Source organism: Lytechinus variegatus, chromosome 4 (assembly GCF_018143015.1).
Source record: "Lytechinus variegatus isolate NC3 chromosome 4, Lvar_3.0, whole genome shotgun sequence".
Lineage (NCBI taxonomy): Eukaryota > Metazoa > Echinodermata > Echinoidea > Temnopleuroida > Toxopneustidae > Lytechinus > Lytechinus variegatus.
The window spans coordinates 53,154,076-53,174,227 of NC_054743.1; the positions used below are offsets into that span (position 1 = coordinate 53,154,076).

Sequence of the window (20,152 nt, forward strand, 5' to 3'; positions counted from 1 at the left end):
TAGCTCTCAAAGGGGGGGGGGTGAGCTAGATGTGCCCTCCCCCAGATCCACCAGTGATAAAAATCAACATTTATGAAAGATTGCATACCTTATATTCTGAATTGGTAAATTCAATGCATATGTCTACAAAATGAAACTGACATGTTTGGATAAATTGCGTATTTTTGTTTCAAGAAAGAATTCATCAATAACAGCTTAGAGTTATTGAGAAAACATCAAGAAAAAATAATATTCTGATATGCAATAACTATATCTATTTTATATATGCTTTTTTTCCAAAAATTTAATCCTTGACATGGGGGGGCTGGTTTAGTAGTCAAATTCACCCCCCCCCCCCCCCCCGTTAAGTAAAATGCTTTATCAAAATAAGATTATGCTATCATTTACAAATTACTGCATTTTGGAGCCCATTAAAATTCAAAATGAATCATAGAGGGCAGTGCCACACCTTATTCACTGAAATTAAGGAGGGGCATGCACAGCTGAAAAACTATCAGCAGGGGCAATAATTTTCACTGCAATGTTAGATATCCTAAAAAAAATCCTGAAAACACATAATTAAAATGAAATTAAACTCCCAGGAAGTGCCCCTGTATACTATTACAGCCCTTGACCTGTATATTCTCAAGGGGTTCAATAATTCCTTCTCTTCCCTTGTAGAGTCGGTTCGGGTGCGAATGTGTCTGAAAAAAAAAGTAAAAAAAGGATCATTAGTAAAAATTGAAGATAGAACAGAACATATCATTTTTAAAAAATTTAGCAAGCAAAAACAAAGATTGATCTGGCATTGGAAAATAAAAGGAAATTAATTAACACCCCCCCGCCCCCCCCCCCCCCCCCCCCCCCCCCCCCCGCTTCAACATTTTTTTGTTGTTTGCTTCTGCTTACAACTTTATAAATTTACCCGATACACCTTTCAAAACTTTTGGCTCCATTATCATGATTATGCCACTGTTCAAGTATTATTTATTTGGAAACCAATGCTAAAATTATAAGGTGAAATGAAATTATATAAAGAAAAAATATATATTTCACAAAGTATAAAATCATAATGATGTAGGTCATGTTGAAATTAGACCCTGGACTGGACTCAAAATTAGATCAAGTGTAGTGTAGACCAAATGTAAATTAGACAAAGTGTAGACCAAATGGCAATTAGATTTTTTTTTAAAACCAAATGGGTCAAGCCCATTTGGTATATGTATAAAGACTAAATATATGTATATAAGTTAAAAAAATATAATTAAGTAGCCTAGGTTGTGCTGAAATTAGACCAACTGGACATTTCACAAAATGAGAATTAGACCAAGTGTAGACCAAATGGGTTTAGCCCATTCGGCATTAGACTAAATGAGAAGTGGGCAAATTGCATGTGAACCAAATGAATATACATATTTACAATGTGGAACTCCATGATATAAAGCCAATTTTATGTACCAGTATTTGACAAAGTAAAAAAATATATAATTATGTAGGTTATGCTGAAATTAGACCAACTGGACATTTCACTAAATGAGAATTAGACCAAGTGTAGACCAAATGGCAATTTAGTTGACCAAATGGGTTTAGCCCATTTGGCATTAGACCAAATGACAAGTGGGCAAACTGCATGTAGACCAAATGAAAATACACCAGAAAACACATTTCACAAGTTGGGACTGATATAGAGAGCCGTACCAGACGACGGAGATGGGTGCATGATCTGCGTCCGCAAAAAACGCGCACGCATCTATGTACTAACATGAAAAACAGCATATGGGACGATCTGACTTAAAATCGCACATGCGGGGCTATTTGAGAGTCACAGCAGAGGACGGCTAGCAGACGCCGACGGGCGCGCGCATTTAGCGAGCACATCGTGATCGTTTAAACTATCGATAGTAAGGACAGTGCATTAACAGGGACCCGCGATGTCTATGACTTTTTCGACCCATGTTGGTGCTATGAAATTGCTCTTTTTTGCAGTTTAAATGAATTTTACGTAAGTTTTAAGTGGTTTCACATGACAAATTAGATATTAAGAAATTTTTAGATATCATTCTTGGGGACAACAAACACATTTTGAAATTCTTGTTGTCCTGCCTATCATAGAAATCATCTAAAACTCCTTCCTGGCATAAAATACGATTAGCTCATCGATAAGACAAATCCATATTATGTGTCTGCTAAAATTATAGCAAAATGAATAAAAACAATGAAGTTGATATTGCCCCTAAGGCAAAAACAAATCGAGATAAATCATGTCAGCTCCATTCAAACCAATAAAACGTAATGACCAAAATTAATAGGCCTACAGTACACGACGCCTTCAGATCGGGTTTTAGGGCGTAGTTCATTTGCCTAACAAAAGTTTTACGAGTAATTTACATATACGTATGCGCTTCGCCTAGACGTGATGTCCAGTCTTTAAGAAAAGCTCTAAATAAGTAAGATTCATACACTTAACCTTGACAATAGATAATTTCTTTGTTAAATATGCTATATTTAGAAATTCAAAATGGCTGCAATATGCTTTTTGTGGAAAGCATTCATCACCTTTATGACGCAAGCTGTGATATATTTTGCTAGAAATCATTGGGTTTTACAATACTTTACACTTACATCAAAATTTAGGAATTTTTACAGTAAAAATTCTGTAAAAATTATCTGTTCCCAGTTAGAATGTACATATTACTTCGGGGTCCTATGGCAGCCATTTTGAATTTCAAAGTAAGGCATTTATCAACTTCTCGACTAATATGTGATGTATTGAGTTAGAAATCATGTTCAAGAATATATTTTACTATTACACATCACCACCCCCCCCCCCCCCCCCCCCGGAGGCTTATCAGGCAATGAACCAGGCTATAAAAATAATTCACAATTTAAAGAATTCTAAAAAAAAATTGAGTTTGAAGAAAGAAATGGAATATGGTTGGGATCAGATTATATCCCAGGTAAAAAAGACATTCTAATCAATTCATGCAGCGTTGGATCTCAAACTAACGGTACTACAAGATTGTGAATAGCAGCCCATATACTATATATATATGGTAGTTAAAACATAACTGAAATGCTCAAAAACATTGCTAAAATTTCACTTTATTACGAATAGTCCCAGTGTAGTTTTATAAAGCACCTCATGTTTAACAATATACAAATAGCGAATAGGCATGAGTGTGATGGTGCGAGATTTCCCATGAGGTTTCTTTCACCGAATGCGAAATCTCGCACCATTGCACGAATAAGGATATTTGCTATTTGTGTTGTACAACGCCTCGGAATCTAGAGAAAATATGAAGAAAAAAAAGTTTTTCCCTCCAGTAATCTATGAAAAGGGAGCAAAAATATTGAGAGCGAAAAGCAAAATCCCACAAGCCGGGCCCACAAGCGCACATGATCTTGGGCAGCATTGCGCATTTAGCCAGCGGGCTGTACGCGCATTGTCACCTTATTCAATGAAATCGCACTGTGACGTCACCTCTTATAGCCGTGCAATGGTACATTTTGGATGGTACGTCTTGTACGTGCAACAGTTCAAATGTGACATTCAGCCTCCCATTTGATCGCAACAAGCTAAGTAGGCATTGTACAACACAAAATCACTTTATCAATTTTTTTCATATCTACTTGTGATGAAAGTGGATATTTGCCATGAGTATAAGGTATTCCTATTTTGAAGGTTTGATATCTTAACTTCACTTTTAAATGTTACTGTAACATGTAACGTTAAACGTTAATTTGGTACATCAACGGCAAATTGATGATATATACAAGCGGAGATATGGCAACTTACATTTCACCTTGCGCTATAAAGGTTATAGCATTTTTCAATTTTTTCGCTATTTTACATTGCTCTTGAAGTACGACTGTAGAAAAAAGCAATACAATTTGATACTACTACCTACCTAGCAGTAATCTAGAGGGTCCATACTACAACCCTATGGTGTCAAATCTTTTCTGTGGTGTGGGTTGTACGAAATAGGGCCCCTATGAGAATTTTACTGATCCTATATGTTGTAAACTGAACCCTTCATCTTACTGTTATCCCATTAACACTTCGAACCCCATGACCACTCATTGGAGTCACATAATTCGATAGGATGAATGACTTACTTTTAGCATTGAGGACATCTCCAATAGCATTTCCAGTGTTCTTGGATACAGCTACATTCCATAACATAACAGCACACTGCTCAATCTATAGAAAAATAAAATCAAAATCCTAGCCTACAGGTCCTGAACAAAACAGTAACATCCAAGTCCTATCTGAGTACAGTTACTTTTTTATTGACTTTAATTTTCAAATTTCCCAATTTGCATTTTATGATCATGTAAGCCCGTTTCACAGTTAGTCGTTATGACTATGTGCTGAGGGAACTAACGGGTCACCCACTCAATATTTGTGTGGTGTCTTATTTATAAGAAATATAAATTATTTTTTAATTTCATATTAATAATATCATATATAAAAAAATATGAAATTGCCATTGTTATTTGATGAAAAGTCTCCTTTATTGTTAAAATCTACAAAAATTGAATTAATGAAAACAATGAAGCAGAAAACAAAGATATAAAAATCAATGATTCTCATTTGCATATTATGTTACAGTGAAAGCAAGCAAATCCTAAATAGTTATCCAATAGCGATTCAAAGTTTTCACTGGTTTGATTACTGGTATTTGATTTTTTTTATTTTCATATTTCGAATCAACATTTTGTTATAGATGCATACCTGAGCTCCTCTTTCCTTGACAAGCTGATGAAGGACTTCACAACCCAGTTTATGAAGAGAATGAGACAATTCCATTAGCTGGTCAGCAATTCCCTCACACCTTTCTTCTTCATCTTCTTTACAAAGTACATCAACTAGACCTGGATGAAAAACAAGAGTGTCACTGGCGACTGACTGCACTCCACTTCACTACCGCTACACACTACGCTCTAACGTTAGTGTAAGATCTACCTCAACTTGCGATGTTTGTGCAGGCTCCACTCAACGTCTTCACCACCAGTAGTACCCAGTCTTGGAGGTCTCGAGGCCGGCTTTGCCAGTCCTCGGCCTCGTATGCCGTGATATGGACTCGTCCTCGTAGCATGCGGCCTCGATGCCTTGGCTCGAGGCCGAAGATTTAATACTAAATACTAATCTAGGGAATTTAAGAGTCAGTATTATTCACTATTTTAAAGTATTTTCCAATAATATTTAATGGAAAATGTATATCTTGATAATAAAGTTGAGTTGCCCATGACTTGCCTCAACGCTAAAAGCTGCGCACATCAGTTTTGTGCTATAGCAGGGCGCACGGGCAGCGGACTACACAGCGCATTGCATTGTGCAGCTGCATGTTTTGTGTATACGATTGCATGGGTAACTCGGCCGTATCGTAGGGCAAACTCGGCAGTCTATAAATCACACTTCAGTTGAACTGTTTCTTTCTCTCTTTTAAGATGTAAAATCCTTGTTTCGGAGATTCTTACATCTTGAAGTTTTCAAAATATTTTCATTGATATTTAACACGGTAATATCAAATAATATTAAATTAAAGTGTTTATAAATTTGTGTTTTTAACACGAGCATATTGCAATTACGGTAACTGAATTATTTGCGCAATTTTCCCTAGGCACAGCCGAATTCGGCCACTACGTGAATAAATGAACGAGCGTAGCTGCGTAGCCTGAGTGTGTATTTGAGTTTTGTCAGACGTGATATGATTATTTACGTCTGGGACCGACCTTTAACGTCACCATCCGAAAGACGTGACCAGGGCTCAAACCTCTGCATCAATTTGTAACATCCCCAAATAGCTTGGATTACAGGCGCAAGCCACAAAGCCGTAGCCTGCATGTCGTGCCTATATATATAGCCATAGTAAAATCCAGTTTAATGCATCCATTAACTTTTGAAATAGCACCCTCTATTGAAAAGTCTTAAATTCCTCGTTTTCATTGATTTTGGTCTCTTTTTTTTTCTAGACTTTGCTTCTGGTAATATCCTCCATAATTCACTGGTTTGTTATGCATCAGTGACCATTACCTTTAAAAATATCGCCCTCTATTGCAAAGTTTGAAAATACTTCCTTGTTTTAATCTATTTTGATCTCGTATTTTCAGGGTTTGGCAATTGTATCATTTCACATAATCCGCATCAGTGACCATTCCTTTATGAAATAGCGCACTCTAATATTTGAAAATATATATCATGATCATCTAGTTTTCTCTCTATCTCCTTCTGTTTTTTGCCCTCTATCAAAGCACGCGCGTCAATGCATGTACATCGCTCTAAAACGATTGCAGTTCTAGTTTTTTCTCTTCAATTGTAATTGATAAAGTATTTGTTGATTTGAATCAATTGTTGATTGGGTGAGTGATTGTTTTTTATTGATTGTATGATGTCAAAGTAATTTTAAAGGTTTAAAGTAAACCAACTATAATATGACATTTTAATCCTTTTATACCTTTATGCCGCATCTACTGGAAAAATACAGTTGTTCCTGCAGTCAAGTTTCCAGGTCTAACTTGTCTTCCTAGCTTGGATAAGTTAAGTTTCCAGGTCTAACTTGTTGTCTTCTTAGCTTGGATAAGTTTGAAACTGACTCTGTGCTATTTGTGCAATGTGCTGTGCCAATGTGTTGAAATGAAAAAGGCACTATTCCCATGCATGAACATAATGCCACACAGACCAAAACTTGTCTAACTTTGTCTTGAAGCCATTGATTGTTGATGCTGTGGGTACCTCAGCAGGCTAAGAGTTCCAGTCATTGACCACTCTAACACTGAAGGTGTTTTGTCTCACTGCCAGTCTACTCCTTTTAAAAAATAGCTTGTAAGGGTGGCCACGCATTGATTGAGTGGTAGCTGATGTGAAGAATAGGTCTCTATTCACATCATCAATGCCGTGGATTATCTTCTAGACTTGTATCATGTCACCTCTTCGTAGTCTGTACTTGATGGAGGGTAATTTCATTTCATGCAGTCTTCTACCATAGTCCATATCTTTCAGGGCTGGTACCAGCTTGGTCGCTCGTCGCTGGACTTTCTCGATAGCCTTCAAGTCAGAAGCATATCTTGGGTACCATATTCCATTCGCATAATCAAGTATTGGTCTCACAAGTGACTTGTACAACCTTTTGATGTTTTCTTTGTCTCTATGCAAGAAAGTGCGGCGAATCATAGCAAGCACACGATTAGCTTTCAAGACTGCATTGGCTACTTGGGAATGGAATTTCAGTTGAGAGTCCATAATGACTCCCAAGTCTCTTTCCTCTGAAACTTCCTCTAGCACATCTCCATCTAGATGATACTGATGATGGGTATTCTGATGACCTACATGGAGGGAGCTACACTTCGTTGTATTAAACTGGAGCTGCCACTTCTTGGACCACTCAGTTAAAGGGGAATCCAGCCTTGGCCATAAAATGTTATGTTGGGAAGGAGAAAAATAAATTAAACAGAATGGTGAAAGTTTGAAAGAAATCGGACAAGCAATGAGAAAGTTATAGCTGCTTTAAAATTGAGATCACTATACTATGTAGATTTCAAATTGGCAACTGTGTAAGTAAATTATGACAAGGGGAAAGGACAACTTTCCCATAGGCCATGTAATTCATTATCAGGGATTTGTGGTTTTCTCCTAAGTACCCATTCCCCTGGGGCAGTAATCTAAATATAACCCAGGTAGTATATTGTAGTATGTCCTCATGAAAGAAAAATATAATTTGAAATTAAACTTTTGGGAAAAATGACATTTTAGCCATAATATGTATTGGAGTACATGGAAGAGTAGTCCTTGCCTTACATCACTTGACATCCCATATGCGGCCAATTTGAAGTCTCCATGGGTATTGTGATTACCAATATTTACAACTTTTAAAAATTCATAACTTTCTTGTTGTTTGTCCAATATTGTTCAAATTTTCACCTATCAACTTGTCTGATTTTTCTTTTCCTTATAAAAACAAGTTTTTATTTGGGTTGGATTTCCCTTTAAGTTGTCTAAGTCAGCTTGTAGCCTGTCGCAGTCATCCTCCATTCTGATCTCTCTGAAGAGTTTGGTGTCATCGGCGTATATCTTCACGATACTGCTTACTACGTCAGGGAGATCGTTGATGAATACCACAAAAACTGTCGGTCCGAGGACACTACCCTGAGGCACTCCACTTCTCACAGGTAACCACTGTGAAGTTTACCATTCATGTCGACTCTCTGCCTCCGGTGGGTTAAGAAACTGTAAAGCCATTTTCCCAGACAACCTGTTATACCACAGGATCTGAGTTTCTTCATCAGTTGCTCATGGGGGACAGAATCGAAGGCCTTACAGAAATCAAGGTAGATGTTATCAACTTCACATCCTTCATCAAGAGAGGCAGTCCACAATTCCATGACTTCAAGCAGTTGTGTGACACAAGACCTTCCTGGTAGAAATCCATGTGGTGCATCACACAATTAGTCATTCTGAATAAGGTGATTGAGAATGGCATCTCGCACAACAGATTCCATGATCTATCCAATAACTGAAGTCAGGCTTATTGGTCTGTAGTTTTCAACAGCATCCTTCTTTCCTTTCTTATGTATTGGTGTGATATTTGCATCTTTCCATGACTGTGGAAGATACCCTTCTTTCAAGGACTTTCTGAATATAAGTGCAAGAGGTGTGCAAATCGTTTCAGCAGTTTCTTTTAGAACTCTCGGGTGAAATCCATCAGGTCCAGCTGATTTTGAACTCTTCAGCAATTTCAGTTTGTTCTTTACATTACTTGTGGTAATGTCCAGATCAGTTAGGAGATTACCCCTATGTCTATCTTCCAAAGTTGGAATCTGCTGCACATCTTCGTCTGTAAATACACTGTTGAAGAAGAGGTTAAAGAGTTCTGCTTTGTCCTCGTCATTCTCAGCAGTGATTCCATGTTCATTTTTCATGACCCCAAAATTAGCTCTGCATCTTCTTGAGCTATTTGCATATCTCCAGAAGGCTTTGGGGTTTGACTTGATATTGTTGGCAATGTCCTTTTCAAATTTCCTGCGTAGATTTCTCGTCATTTTACGAAGTTTGATGGCCTCTTTTCTTGATCGCTGATAGTCGACATCATCTCCACTGTCACGAAATCTTTTCCAAGATCTGTGTTTCTTCTTCTGTTGTCTGACAGCTTCCTTTGTCATCCAGAGTTTCTTCTTCTTTAGCCTAACCCCTGTGGTTTTAGGGATGTGTTGGTCTATTTTTGCTTGATAGATGGTTGAGAAGAAGTTCCATGATTCATTTACATTCATAGATTTCAGTTCACTATCCCAATCTATGTCAATGATGGCGTCATTTATTGCCTGGTAGTCGCCTTTATGGTATCGATACATTTCCTCTTTTCTCAATGTTTCTTCTTTAATTTGTTGTTTACTTATGACATTTTAATTTGTGTACTTAAACCTTTTAAAGTTAACAACAAATTGAAATAATGTCATACTTCAATATGTTGTTTACGTATTAAAATATATTATTTTGATTTGTATGTCGTATTTTAATTTGTTTACTTTAAATTAAAGCTTTTAGAGTAAAATTAAAAATATGAAATTTGAATTTGTTGACTAGGACTCGGACCATGGTGACTCGACTACAAGACTGGTAGTACCGCTACACTACATTCAACCTACCCGAACTTAAGTCAGTGTAGTGGTAGTAAAGTGGAGCCTACACGAACATCACTTGAGGTATCTGCATACTCAGATCTAAGTTAACATTAGATCTAGATCTATACTAGCCCAGAGAGCTCCAGCCTGCTTCGCGGGCCGGAGCCCAGGACTCGTCCATGTATAGACCAAAAGCTTCAGTCTCTGTAATTTGGTTGTTCCGCTGAACTACCACTCACCAATAGTACATAGACTGAACAGCTTGGAGGCCCGTATGTACAGACAACGTATAGTAACTAACGTTTTATAGGTTGGATTTAAAACTGTTTTTTAAGCGAAATTTACAGTTTCATGGTTTCCATTATCAGGGAAATAAGTAATTGCGTAACTTGGACCGGAGTTATTGATAAAAATCCTCTGGATGATCTAGACACCTTTCATCTAAGACATTTTCACCTGAGCTGACGGTTTTTCTCGCAAGTTAATTGCCATCTTGAATGACGTCATTATCATTAATATCTCGATATATCAAATGTTGTCTGCTACCTGTGATCGTAGCGCGGGTTTAGCTCGCATGTGGAGCAGATCGTATTATAATTAATATCGAAAGCAATGTCGATATCACATTCGTAACTTGTCGATGCACTCTCCGTTCGTTTGTAATTTTGGCTGCTATTTTGGGAGAGATTCTGACGTCCAAGTCTCAAGAAAACATCGGTAAAGTACCATTTTCATACCTTTTGATATATATTTTTGTCATTTTTTCATTGATTAGAAATTATGAATTGATATCTTGTAGGCCTAGTTGATATATCCTTAGTGTAAATTCGATGTATAAAAATCACATCGAAATCTGGAGTCAATTGACAAAAGGGCAGGCGTGATAACACATGCGAGCTCACACTAACACTTTACCGTCGGTGAATGGGGATGACTAAAATGTCAGAAATTGTTGAATAAATCCCCAGAAACAATGGTTATTCCTGTCTAGGCAGACATGGGTACTCTCTAAAATTATAGGGTGGAATGGGGTCGCAATAGCACTCCAATTCAAAGAAAAGGGGGAAAAATAGGCCTAAATGCACTTACCTAGAATAGGATCTAGGCCTAGAATAGATCTAGGCCTTTGCTATGGACAGATGGATGAAGGTCTAACATCGTGAGACGTGAATCAGAATCCTAACATTGAGGCACAAACTGGACCCTCAAAACAACCTACATGTCACGTTCGTTCTGATCGACCATTTTCAATTTTGAAAGGAGAAAGAACGAGACAGAACTTTCCTCTCTTTTTTGAGGCCGGCCCAGGCCAGGGTCCAGTTTGTGCCTCAATGTCAGGATTCTGAGTCACGTTAGACCTTCATCCATGACATGTAATCGAGGTAAGAGCATAATTTATTTTTTCCCTTTTATTTGGGGTGCTATTAGGCCTATCTATTGCGACCCCATTCTACCCCATTTTGGAGACTATCTGCCTATACACGGACGAGTCCTGGTGGGTGCTTCATAAAGATGTTCGTAAGATAAGAGCGACTTTAAGAACGACTGGTGATCCTTTCTTTTGGTAATACACCTATCAATTGTAAGACGCACCCCTTGACCCCCGGGAATGGTGCGTCATGGGTGGGTCATTTACCAACAAATTCGTGACTCAGGGTACCGTCATGGAGGCAATTGGTCAGTCAGAGCACGGAGAATAGGTGCGTCGTAGTCGGTCATTTTACCGGGGTGCGTCATAAAGCCTCAGCATGGTACGAACGGGTCTGTCCACGCACTTTACTCACGTCGTCGGGCGTTCATAATTATTTAAACCCTGCATGCTCATCCTTGGATTAAAATCTTGTCTTGAATTTTCTGTCACCTTGCATAAGAAGTTATTTCACTTTTCTTTAGATCCATTTTTATATATCTAGCCCGCAAGCCCGCACGATGGCTCAAGATGAAAAACAAGTTTTTCTTGCAGCGCGCGTCTCGTACGTCGTTCCTCTCAGATCAAAAACTGATTCTCATGGGGGGGGGGTGTTCTTTGCAAAGGACGTCTTTCGTGTTGCGGATTTATTTATGATGCGCCGTAGGACATTGTTTTCTTTAATGCCTGCCAACATATTTTATTCATTTGTTGGTGAACAAAAACCGTTGCTTAATAATACCATATTTGCCGGCGTAAAGGCCGCACCCCCATTTTGCGAATCATCTTTTAAAAAAAAAATGCATGACAGAATTCCCGCGAAGTCGGAAAAATCTTGGTTGGAATATTGTTCAACAATCGCCGCGGAATGGGAAATAATAAACACACATGCTGTAATTCTTACTATTTCATCTTTTTCGCCAAGGCGACGCAAGAAAATAATCCACCATCGACGTGAAGAAACGGCCGATCGAGGTAATCAAGCGCTGCGGATGAAAACAAGAGCTGCGGAGGTAAACAAGCGCTGCGGAGGTAAACAAGAGTGGCGGAGATAAACAAGCGCTGCGACGGTAAACAATCGCGGCGAATATATTTTATTTCTTTCAATTAACGTCTTCTTTTCGTACAAATAAAGTTGAAGGTCAAGTCCACCTCAGAAAATGTTGATTTTAATCAATAGAGAAAAAATCAGACAAGCACAATGCTGAAGATTTCATCAAAATTGGATGTAAAAATAAGAAAGTTGTGACATTTCAAAGTTTCGCTTATTTTTAACAAAACAGTTACATGTATATGAACGAGCCACTTACATCCAAATGAGAGAGTTGATGATGTCACTCAGTCACCATTTCTTTTGTATTGTTTGAATTATACAATATTTCAATTTTTACGAATTTGACGATTAGGACTTCCTTACCTGAAGCACAAAATGTTAAAATAATGGAATTCCACGTGTTCAGGGAGGAATGAAACTTCATTTCACATTAATGACGAGAAAATCAAAATATTTCATATTTCAAACACTAAAAAACAAAAGAAATAGTGAGTGAATAACATCATCGACTCTCTCATTTGGATGTAGCTGGCTCGTTCATATAACTTTTTTGTGAAATGAAGCGAATCTTTGAAATGCCATAACTTTCTTATTTTACATCCGATTTTGATGAAATTTTCAGTGTTATGCTTGTTGAATTTTTTTTATTCAAATCAAGTTTTTGTTGGGGTGGACTTGTCCTTTAAATAAATACAAAAGCACGGGCAGTGTTTCAATGTTTTTTTTTTTATTGAAGTCGGTGATGTCTCATGAGATAAAATAATCTACAAGATGTACATCAGGCCATTGATTGAGTTTGCCGTGCCTGTTTGGGCATTTAGCATTACCTGCCAACATCCGCTAGCATTGAGTGGGTTCAGGAGAGGGCTCTGCGTATCACTGCCTGGCCAAATGTCTTGACATACATTGAACTTCTACAAAGTATGAATGTGACATCTCTTAAAGACAGACGGAGTGAACTTGTTGAAGGATTTGCACGCTCGTTGCTAAAATCGAAACGACATCACCACTTCTTGCCTGAAACCCGTAGGATTAGAATTGGTCTTTCCCTAAGAAATGCACATCATCTTGAGATTCCTCGGACTAGAACAAAAAGATACCAACAGTCGCTAATCCCCCACTTTGTGCAATTGTTGAACTCTGTAATATAATGTAATTTTATATGCAGCTTTATTTTTTTAGCAACTGTAACACTTTTTCCCGGGGGGGCCACTTACATTGGAGAGTGGATACCATGCGCGACCAAAAAAAACACGTAAAAAGGATGTCTTTTTCACGATAGGGCACGTTACGTACGTAACGTGATAAGGGTGTCAAAAACACATAAATAATGAAAAAAGGGTATCTATTTCGCTAGGAAAATTACGTGTTTAGGGTCGAATATGTGGGATGATAAAACAAAATTAAAATGTTTTACAAAGGATGTCCTTTTTGCCCCAAAACTTCGTGTTTAGAGTCCGATTTGAGCGAGGTGTAGAAGTTGGGGTCGTACTAAACGAAATAAGGTAAAGCCGACGACCGAAGGACCCGTAACAATAAACATTCATATACTTGTTTAGGGTTCATTTCAGGGAATATTTGCCAAGAGTGCCGTTTTGTTTCCAATACTTGTTAAGGGTAGGTTTTCACACGCCAATACTTGTTAAGGGGTGCATTTTCAGAAAATGGAATTTACGTGTTTAGGGTGCTTTTCGAGACCCCATGGTCGCGCATGGTATCCACTCGTGAATGGAAGTGGCCCCCCGGGCACTTTTTGTACTCCCCTTTATTGTTTATCTTTAATCTTATTGATTTTATGTTAGGTTTGTCACCTTTTTATTCCAATGTTCTTTTTTTACTTACTTGAGTTCCACCTAATACGACTATTCGATATGTAATTCTGCCCACAGGCTTCAATATTTTTTGGTTCGTTTATTTATTTTTTTACTATAAAGCATATAATGTACCAGTCACATTTCTTTGACTACCTATTTGCCTGTTTCGGCCGGAGAACATTGGATTCAGTGCACTGAATTTGCTATTCTCTGGTTTAGGCAGGTAAACGGGTGGTCAATTGGGATTGTGACTGGTGGTGTACTATCTACAGTAGATCACATGGTTAATTCCAGACTTCATACCAATCTTGTAACATCGTATTTATATCGCTTTAGTTTTATGACTGTCATACAAGGCTCAAACTAATTTGAAATTGCAATTATTCACAACATTGATTTGTTTTATATTTTTATAGGACTTATATTATTATTATTTGTCTTGCTATTTACAATTTTTTTGTATACATGCCTATTTTTCTTGTTTTAAATATGATATTTTAAAAGTGTAAATGTTTATTTATATATGTTTTTAATACTCGCAACCTTGCTGATGTGATTTTGACGATGATAGTTTTACAATGTTATAATTTCAATCAATAATCTTTTTTTTGAGATTGTCCAAATTAATTTTTCTGGCTTTGTTATTTGTCAAGCACTAGAATTGTGATATATTGTAATCTTTTAATAATATACATGTACATTTTTACTTTGTAAATATGATGCTTCTTCGGACTTTTGTCATGTATCATTTTCACAATAAAACCAAAATTGAATTGAATTGAAAAAATAAAGAGTGAGAGAGAGGTAAAGACCAAGTGAATAAAGACATTGGCGGCGGAAGCCCAAAGAATTAGAGGGTGTCTACCTTAGTGATGGACAAATGTAAGTAAAATAATTTGACAAGCAAAAAAAAAGGTCATCAACCTAAATTTTAGGGGGGGGGGACAAGAGACATTTTAGGGGGGTCCACCAGAATTTAGGGGAGGGGGATGCAGGAAACAAAATTGACAAGCAATAAAAAAAGTTATCAATAAAAATTTAGGGGGGATCGTCCCACCATCTCAATTTTTTGGGGGGACCTGCCCCCCCCCCCGCCGCCTATGAATAAAGATGAAGCCGGGGGGGGGGCACTTACATTGACGAGTAGATACCATGCGCGACCAAAAAAAAACATGTAAAAAGGATGTCTTTTTCACGATAGGGCACGTTACGTACAAGGGTGTCAAAAACACAAAAAAATAAGAAAAAAGGGTATCTATTTCGCTAGGAAAATTACGTGTTTAGGGTCGAATTTGCGGGATGATAAAAACAAAATTAAAATGCTTTGTAAAGGATGTCCTTTTTGCCCCAACACTTCGTGTTTAGAGTCTGATCTGAGGTGTAGGAGGTGGGGTCGTACTAAACCAAATTAGGTAAAGCCGACGACCAAAGGACCTGTAACAATAAAACATTCCTGTACTTAATTGTTTAAGGGAATATTTGCCAAGAGTATCGTTTTCCAATACTTGTTAAGGGTAGGGTTTCACACGCCAATACTTGTTAAGGGGTGCATTTTCAGAATATGGAAATTACGTGTTTAGGGTGCTTTTCGAAACCCCATGGTCGCGCATGGTATCCACTCATGAATGGAAGTGCCCCCCCCCCCGGAGATGAACACTGAATCTTTCTTGGAAGTTTGTGGTCTTGAAAAAGACCGTTATTAATTCACGCACAAAGCAATTTTAATTGACATACCTTGTCATGTTCCCTCGGTCTCTTTCAGCGGGAAAATATTGAAGGCGGCATGATTCTTTTTAATACTTACGCTATTTTTCCACCTGCAATAGAATATCAAATTTCATGCAAACTTCGTGTATCACCTTGTCATCTTTATCGTCGCACGCAAATCGTGCATCATCATTTACTATTGTCAACATAAACGTGCTCTATCATCATCATCCTCGTCGCCATCATAATAATCCATAATGCCTAACAAGTAAATCTAAATCACTCATCTCAATGTTGTAACTTTAATTATCATTTTATGGCAATTCATTGACACAATCGTACTTATATCATTATTGTCACCATTATCATCACATAATTCATCCAAAATAATTTGTATTCACAACCAACCAGCCAATCATCACCACTGCCGCCATTTCCCGCAGCAGACCACAGCACACATCGCAAGGTAGGTTTTTATTATTATTTATTGGCCGAGATGAGACTTGGAGATGCAAAACAAAAGAAAAGATCAAAAGGTAAATATTTTCATTTTATTTTCCATTACGATCGATGATGATGTAAAAAATAAATTCAAAAATCTAGAGCGAGGTGCTGTTAATCTTCCTGGCTCCTGCAAGGAAGATAAAAATGATAACGTGTTAAATCAATGTTCCACATAATTTCATGAAAAGTAATGACATTCATTACAATTAGGTTGTGTTGACAAAAGTCTACCAACATATTGCAAACGTACTTATTACACATGCTATTGCCGGGAATGCCGGCCCCAGACAGAGTCAGTGAGTTGCACGGTCTCTGAGCTCTGTTACGTTCTATGGAAACAAATTTAGTCCCAAATAGAATTTAATTTGAAAAGTAAGTTATCACGTACCGGTACTGAAATGTTTTCTTAGTTAAGTCGTGCTTTTTACTATTTCATCCTATAATTGCGCTGTTTTAACTACCATTACAATGGAAGCGTCACTGTATGTAGTCCCAAACGTACGCATACGTGCTGTTTTTGACCGCATATTCAGCGTTCGCGCTTTAGGCCGTACCCCGAATTTGCTTCTTTTTCTCATCAAAAGATAGTGCTGCCTATACGCCGGCAAATACGGTAGTTCATGATTAAAATGCGCCTCATAAAATGGGCGATACCAAAGACGGTCCTTTCAAAGACCCTCTCGTGCATTCGCCCCTGAATGGGTATTATTATTCCATAGTACTTTGCAAGGTTCCTTCGCGAGAGATGTACGCGGATGTCGTATCGTATACAGTACAGCGGCGGCACGTTGGTGCGGCCCGGCCCGCGGAGCCGGAGATTTACTTGACGGAGTGCGTCATGGAGACAGTCGATGGTCAGTCAAAATCTGGCACTGGTGCGTCATATTTTTTCGTCCAGGCACAGTCATCGTAAGAAAAGGTCCGTCACAGTCGAGACACACAGGTGCGTCATGCCATGGTACATGGAAATCCGACTCACATCTGACAAGTGACGCACCATCCCCGGGGTCAAGGGGTGCGTCTTACAATTGATAGGTGTATAATGGTATACACCATAGGTGATGGTTTTAGCGCGTAAGAAAGGATCACCAGTCGTTCTTAGACTTAGAGTCGCTCTTATTTACGAACAGCTTTATGAAACGGCTCCCAGGGCTCCGCCTCCGGCCCGCTTCACGGACCGGGTCCGCGGGAGCTCCATGTCCCTGGGGCCTGGGTTTAGATTTAATACCGTATACATGGTATAACAACTTAAAAATAAGACTTACTTTCTAATTCATGGACCGCATCTGTCGATCCCATCACCATGCTTGCAGTTCCCGGTACCGTATGTAATATATTCTACATGTAGATCGAGGCCTAGTACCAGGATAGTTTGGTTTGCGAGTTCAGTGTCTGGCCGCCGGCCTACTCTACTGCTGCGCGCGCTGCTAAGCTGCGCGTGCAACGGCGCGGCAAGCTCGATCGCTATCGCGAGCTTGCCGCGATATGCCGCGGAGCTAGGCCTCTCAGCTCGCTCTCACTGAACTGAAAATGCATCGCATGCATGCACAGCATGATACCGCTAGCGCGCCATAAAATCTTCGATATTATATCGCGAAATATTATCGATCGGTCGAGTCTGGCTATCTAGTCTCGCATTAGAGCGCGACGCAACGTACAATTTTTTTTCTTTTTTTATAGCAGCATATCAGTCAGGAAACCTTTAAAACTACTATACAATGTAGATAATGTAATATGAGAATAACATTTCGATTTAAACATAGAAGGAATGTTTTAGAAAGAAAAGTTATACTAAAGGCGGCTGATTCAAAGACAACAATGCAACAACTGCTAAACTTTCATCAATCAAAGTGCGTACGTTAATTGCCAACTACGAGTAGACTCGAAGCATAGAGATGTTTATGACTCGAAGTTCATAGGCACTGGCGTAAATCTCGGGGAGGGGGATGGCCCCACTTTTCGAGGAGGGGGGGGGGGGGGGTGGCCTGTACAATCATCCCCCCAGTTTTTACGAAAGAAATGAAAAAAAATCAAAGAGATAATTGTTTAATTGGTGAAAATTCGTCCTGAAATACCGCTTAACAAATAAAAGTATATTATTGAATCATACAATGCAAATAAAGAGCCAGGCAGTTCACCATTTCCAAACGAAATACTTATGTCCTTTATAACATTAAAGAGAAACCCCTTTTCTTCCCATTCATCAATGTTGGGAAGGGGTTAAGATGGAATGTCAACTTTTTTATGTAATCTCTAATAAAACCATTAAACCATCATGGGTAAAAAAGACAATAATATTGCAGGGTTATTTGTCATATGGACATACAGTGGCGTAACTGTAACATTCCGGATTTGTATTTTTCCGAGGGGTTATATTTTCCAGAAGCGCGCAGTGCTGAGGGAAAATATGATCACGAGGGGAAATATTAATCCTTTAGGTGGTCCAAAGAATTTTTTTTTCACACATCCCATCAGTCAATATCTGTTATATTAGATAGCCTCTAATGATGAAGATAAGGCCTAACGATGCGCGCAGCATGTTTATGATATTCACAGTGATTGATTGAACTGGTATAGATCTAACGTTATCTTGATCTATAGATATCTAAGTAACGTTAGTCTTACGCAGTGAATGACCCTTTTCTAATCAAATCAACTTTGTTTAGGCCTAGCCCTAGATCTAAATCTAAGTTCGAGCCCAGTCCAGGTTCGGGACCCTAGGCAGGCCTATAATGCATGGTAACATCTAATCCACAAGAGGGCACCATACACGTAGAAAAATATATTCATGGACCGGTTGGTCAATATATTCATCGAAGGTGGACCGGCTGGGAAAATACATTGATTTCGATCACATCACGTGACGCGCTATGGAACAATCGCGCTTGGATATCTGTCTTGGCTATCTAATATAATGTTATATTATATTATAATTATGTTATGTTGCATTACATAAGAGACATTTTTATCATAACTTCATGAAACATAATTTGCCCAGGGCCTACGTCTTCATTGTTCCTGGTGCTCGCATTTTCTGTTTATGAGATATATAATCCCGTTGTACTAAAACATCCCGTTTTCAAGTCAATATAAACCAAATATATTTCCTAGCACTTGAGTTATCATTGTTTTATGTAGTGACATATGCTTCTTTTTCATGGGCTCAAAAGTGATTGCCCCGTGTTAAGGTCTTCGTATATACATATGAAACATTTCCTGTCCGTGATTACGTTCGCATTAATGGATTGGTGAGATATGTCTGCTCTTCATGAATTCCTAAAATCAGTCCTCAAAATGCCCCACTTCAGGTCTGAATTATCTAAATTTTCAGCTCGCGCTTCGCGCTCGCAATATTTGATTAGTGAGATGGTGTGATAATCATGATTGCAATGACTACAAAAAGTGTGTCATGTGTTCAGATATCTTAATAAAATCAGCAAGCGCTTGGCACTCGCATTAGATGACTATGGTGAGATATACATACTCTTAATGGATTCCCAAAATGTATTCCTTAAAATCTCGCTGTTTGGGGTAAAAATATACGAAAACTTCAGCTCGCGCTCGCATTGTTTCTGTTGATCTGTTTAGTGAGACAGGTACCTATCATGATTACACAAATTTGATTATAATGTCCCTTTTCAGGTTTAATATAAAAAATCAGCTCGCGCTTCGCGCTCGCATTATTATGATCAGTGAGATGCATATCCCTTTAATGACATTGTCCTTAAAATGTCTCTATTATGTTAGTATACCTGGCAACTGAGCGCGCTCGTGCAGTGATTTAAAAATTTTTGTGCCCCCCCCCCCATGCCGTGACCCACGGTAGGCCACTGTGGACATATCAATGACAATCATTGCATATCTAAAAGCATGATTGCAAAAAAAAATGCCAGTCATCCCCCCCCCCACCCATCAACACGGATTTACGCCAGTGTTCATAGGCGGATCCAGGTGGGGGCCCCACCCACCTGGAAAAGAAAAAAGAAAGAAAGAAAAGAAAAAGGAGGGAAATTAGAGGAGAAAAAGAAGAAGAGAAAGACGAGCAAATAAAACAAGACGAGGGAGGAC

General features: G+C 38.4%; 1 protein-coding gene across 3 annotated transcripts in view; it reads right to left on the reverse strand.

Annotated features, from left to right (window-relative positions):
* LOC121414317 (testis-expressed protein 11-like) overlaps nucleotides 1-17,612 on the reverse strand; it is a 200,653-nt gene extending 183,041 nt beyond the window's left edge. For 2 of the 3 annotated variants that reach the window (XR_005969834.1, XM_041607454.1), the window contains exons 1-3: nucleotides 17,350-17,611; nucleotides 4,715-4,854; nucleotides 4,096-4,180 (exon numbers count right to left, since the gene is read on the reverse strand). Coding sequence is in view for 2 of the 3 variants with exons in the window: in XM_041607454.1 (XP_041463388.1) it covers nucleotides 4,096-4,180; nucleotides 4,715-4,854; nucleotides 17,350-17,389 (265 nt within the window). In the remaining variant the exon portion in view is untranslated. Of the gene's footprint in view, nucleotides 1-4,095; nucleotides 4,181-4,714; nucleotides 4,855-17,349 lie in introns of all 3 variants that reach the window. The other variant, XM_041607455.1, reaches the window with a different exon arrangement.
* Nucleotides 17,613-20,152: the final 2,540 nt, after the last annotated feature.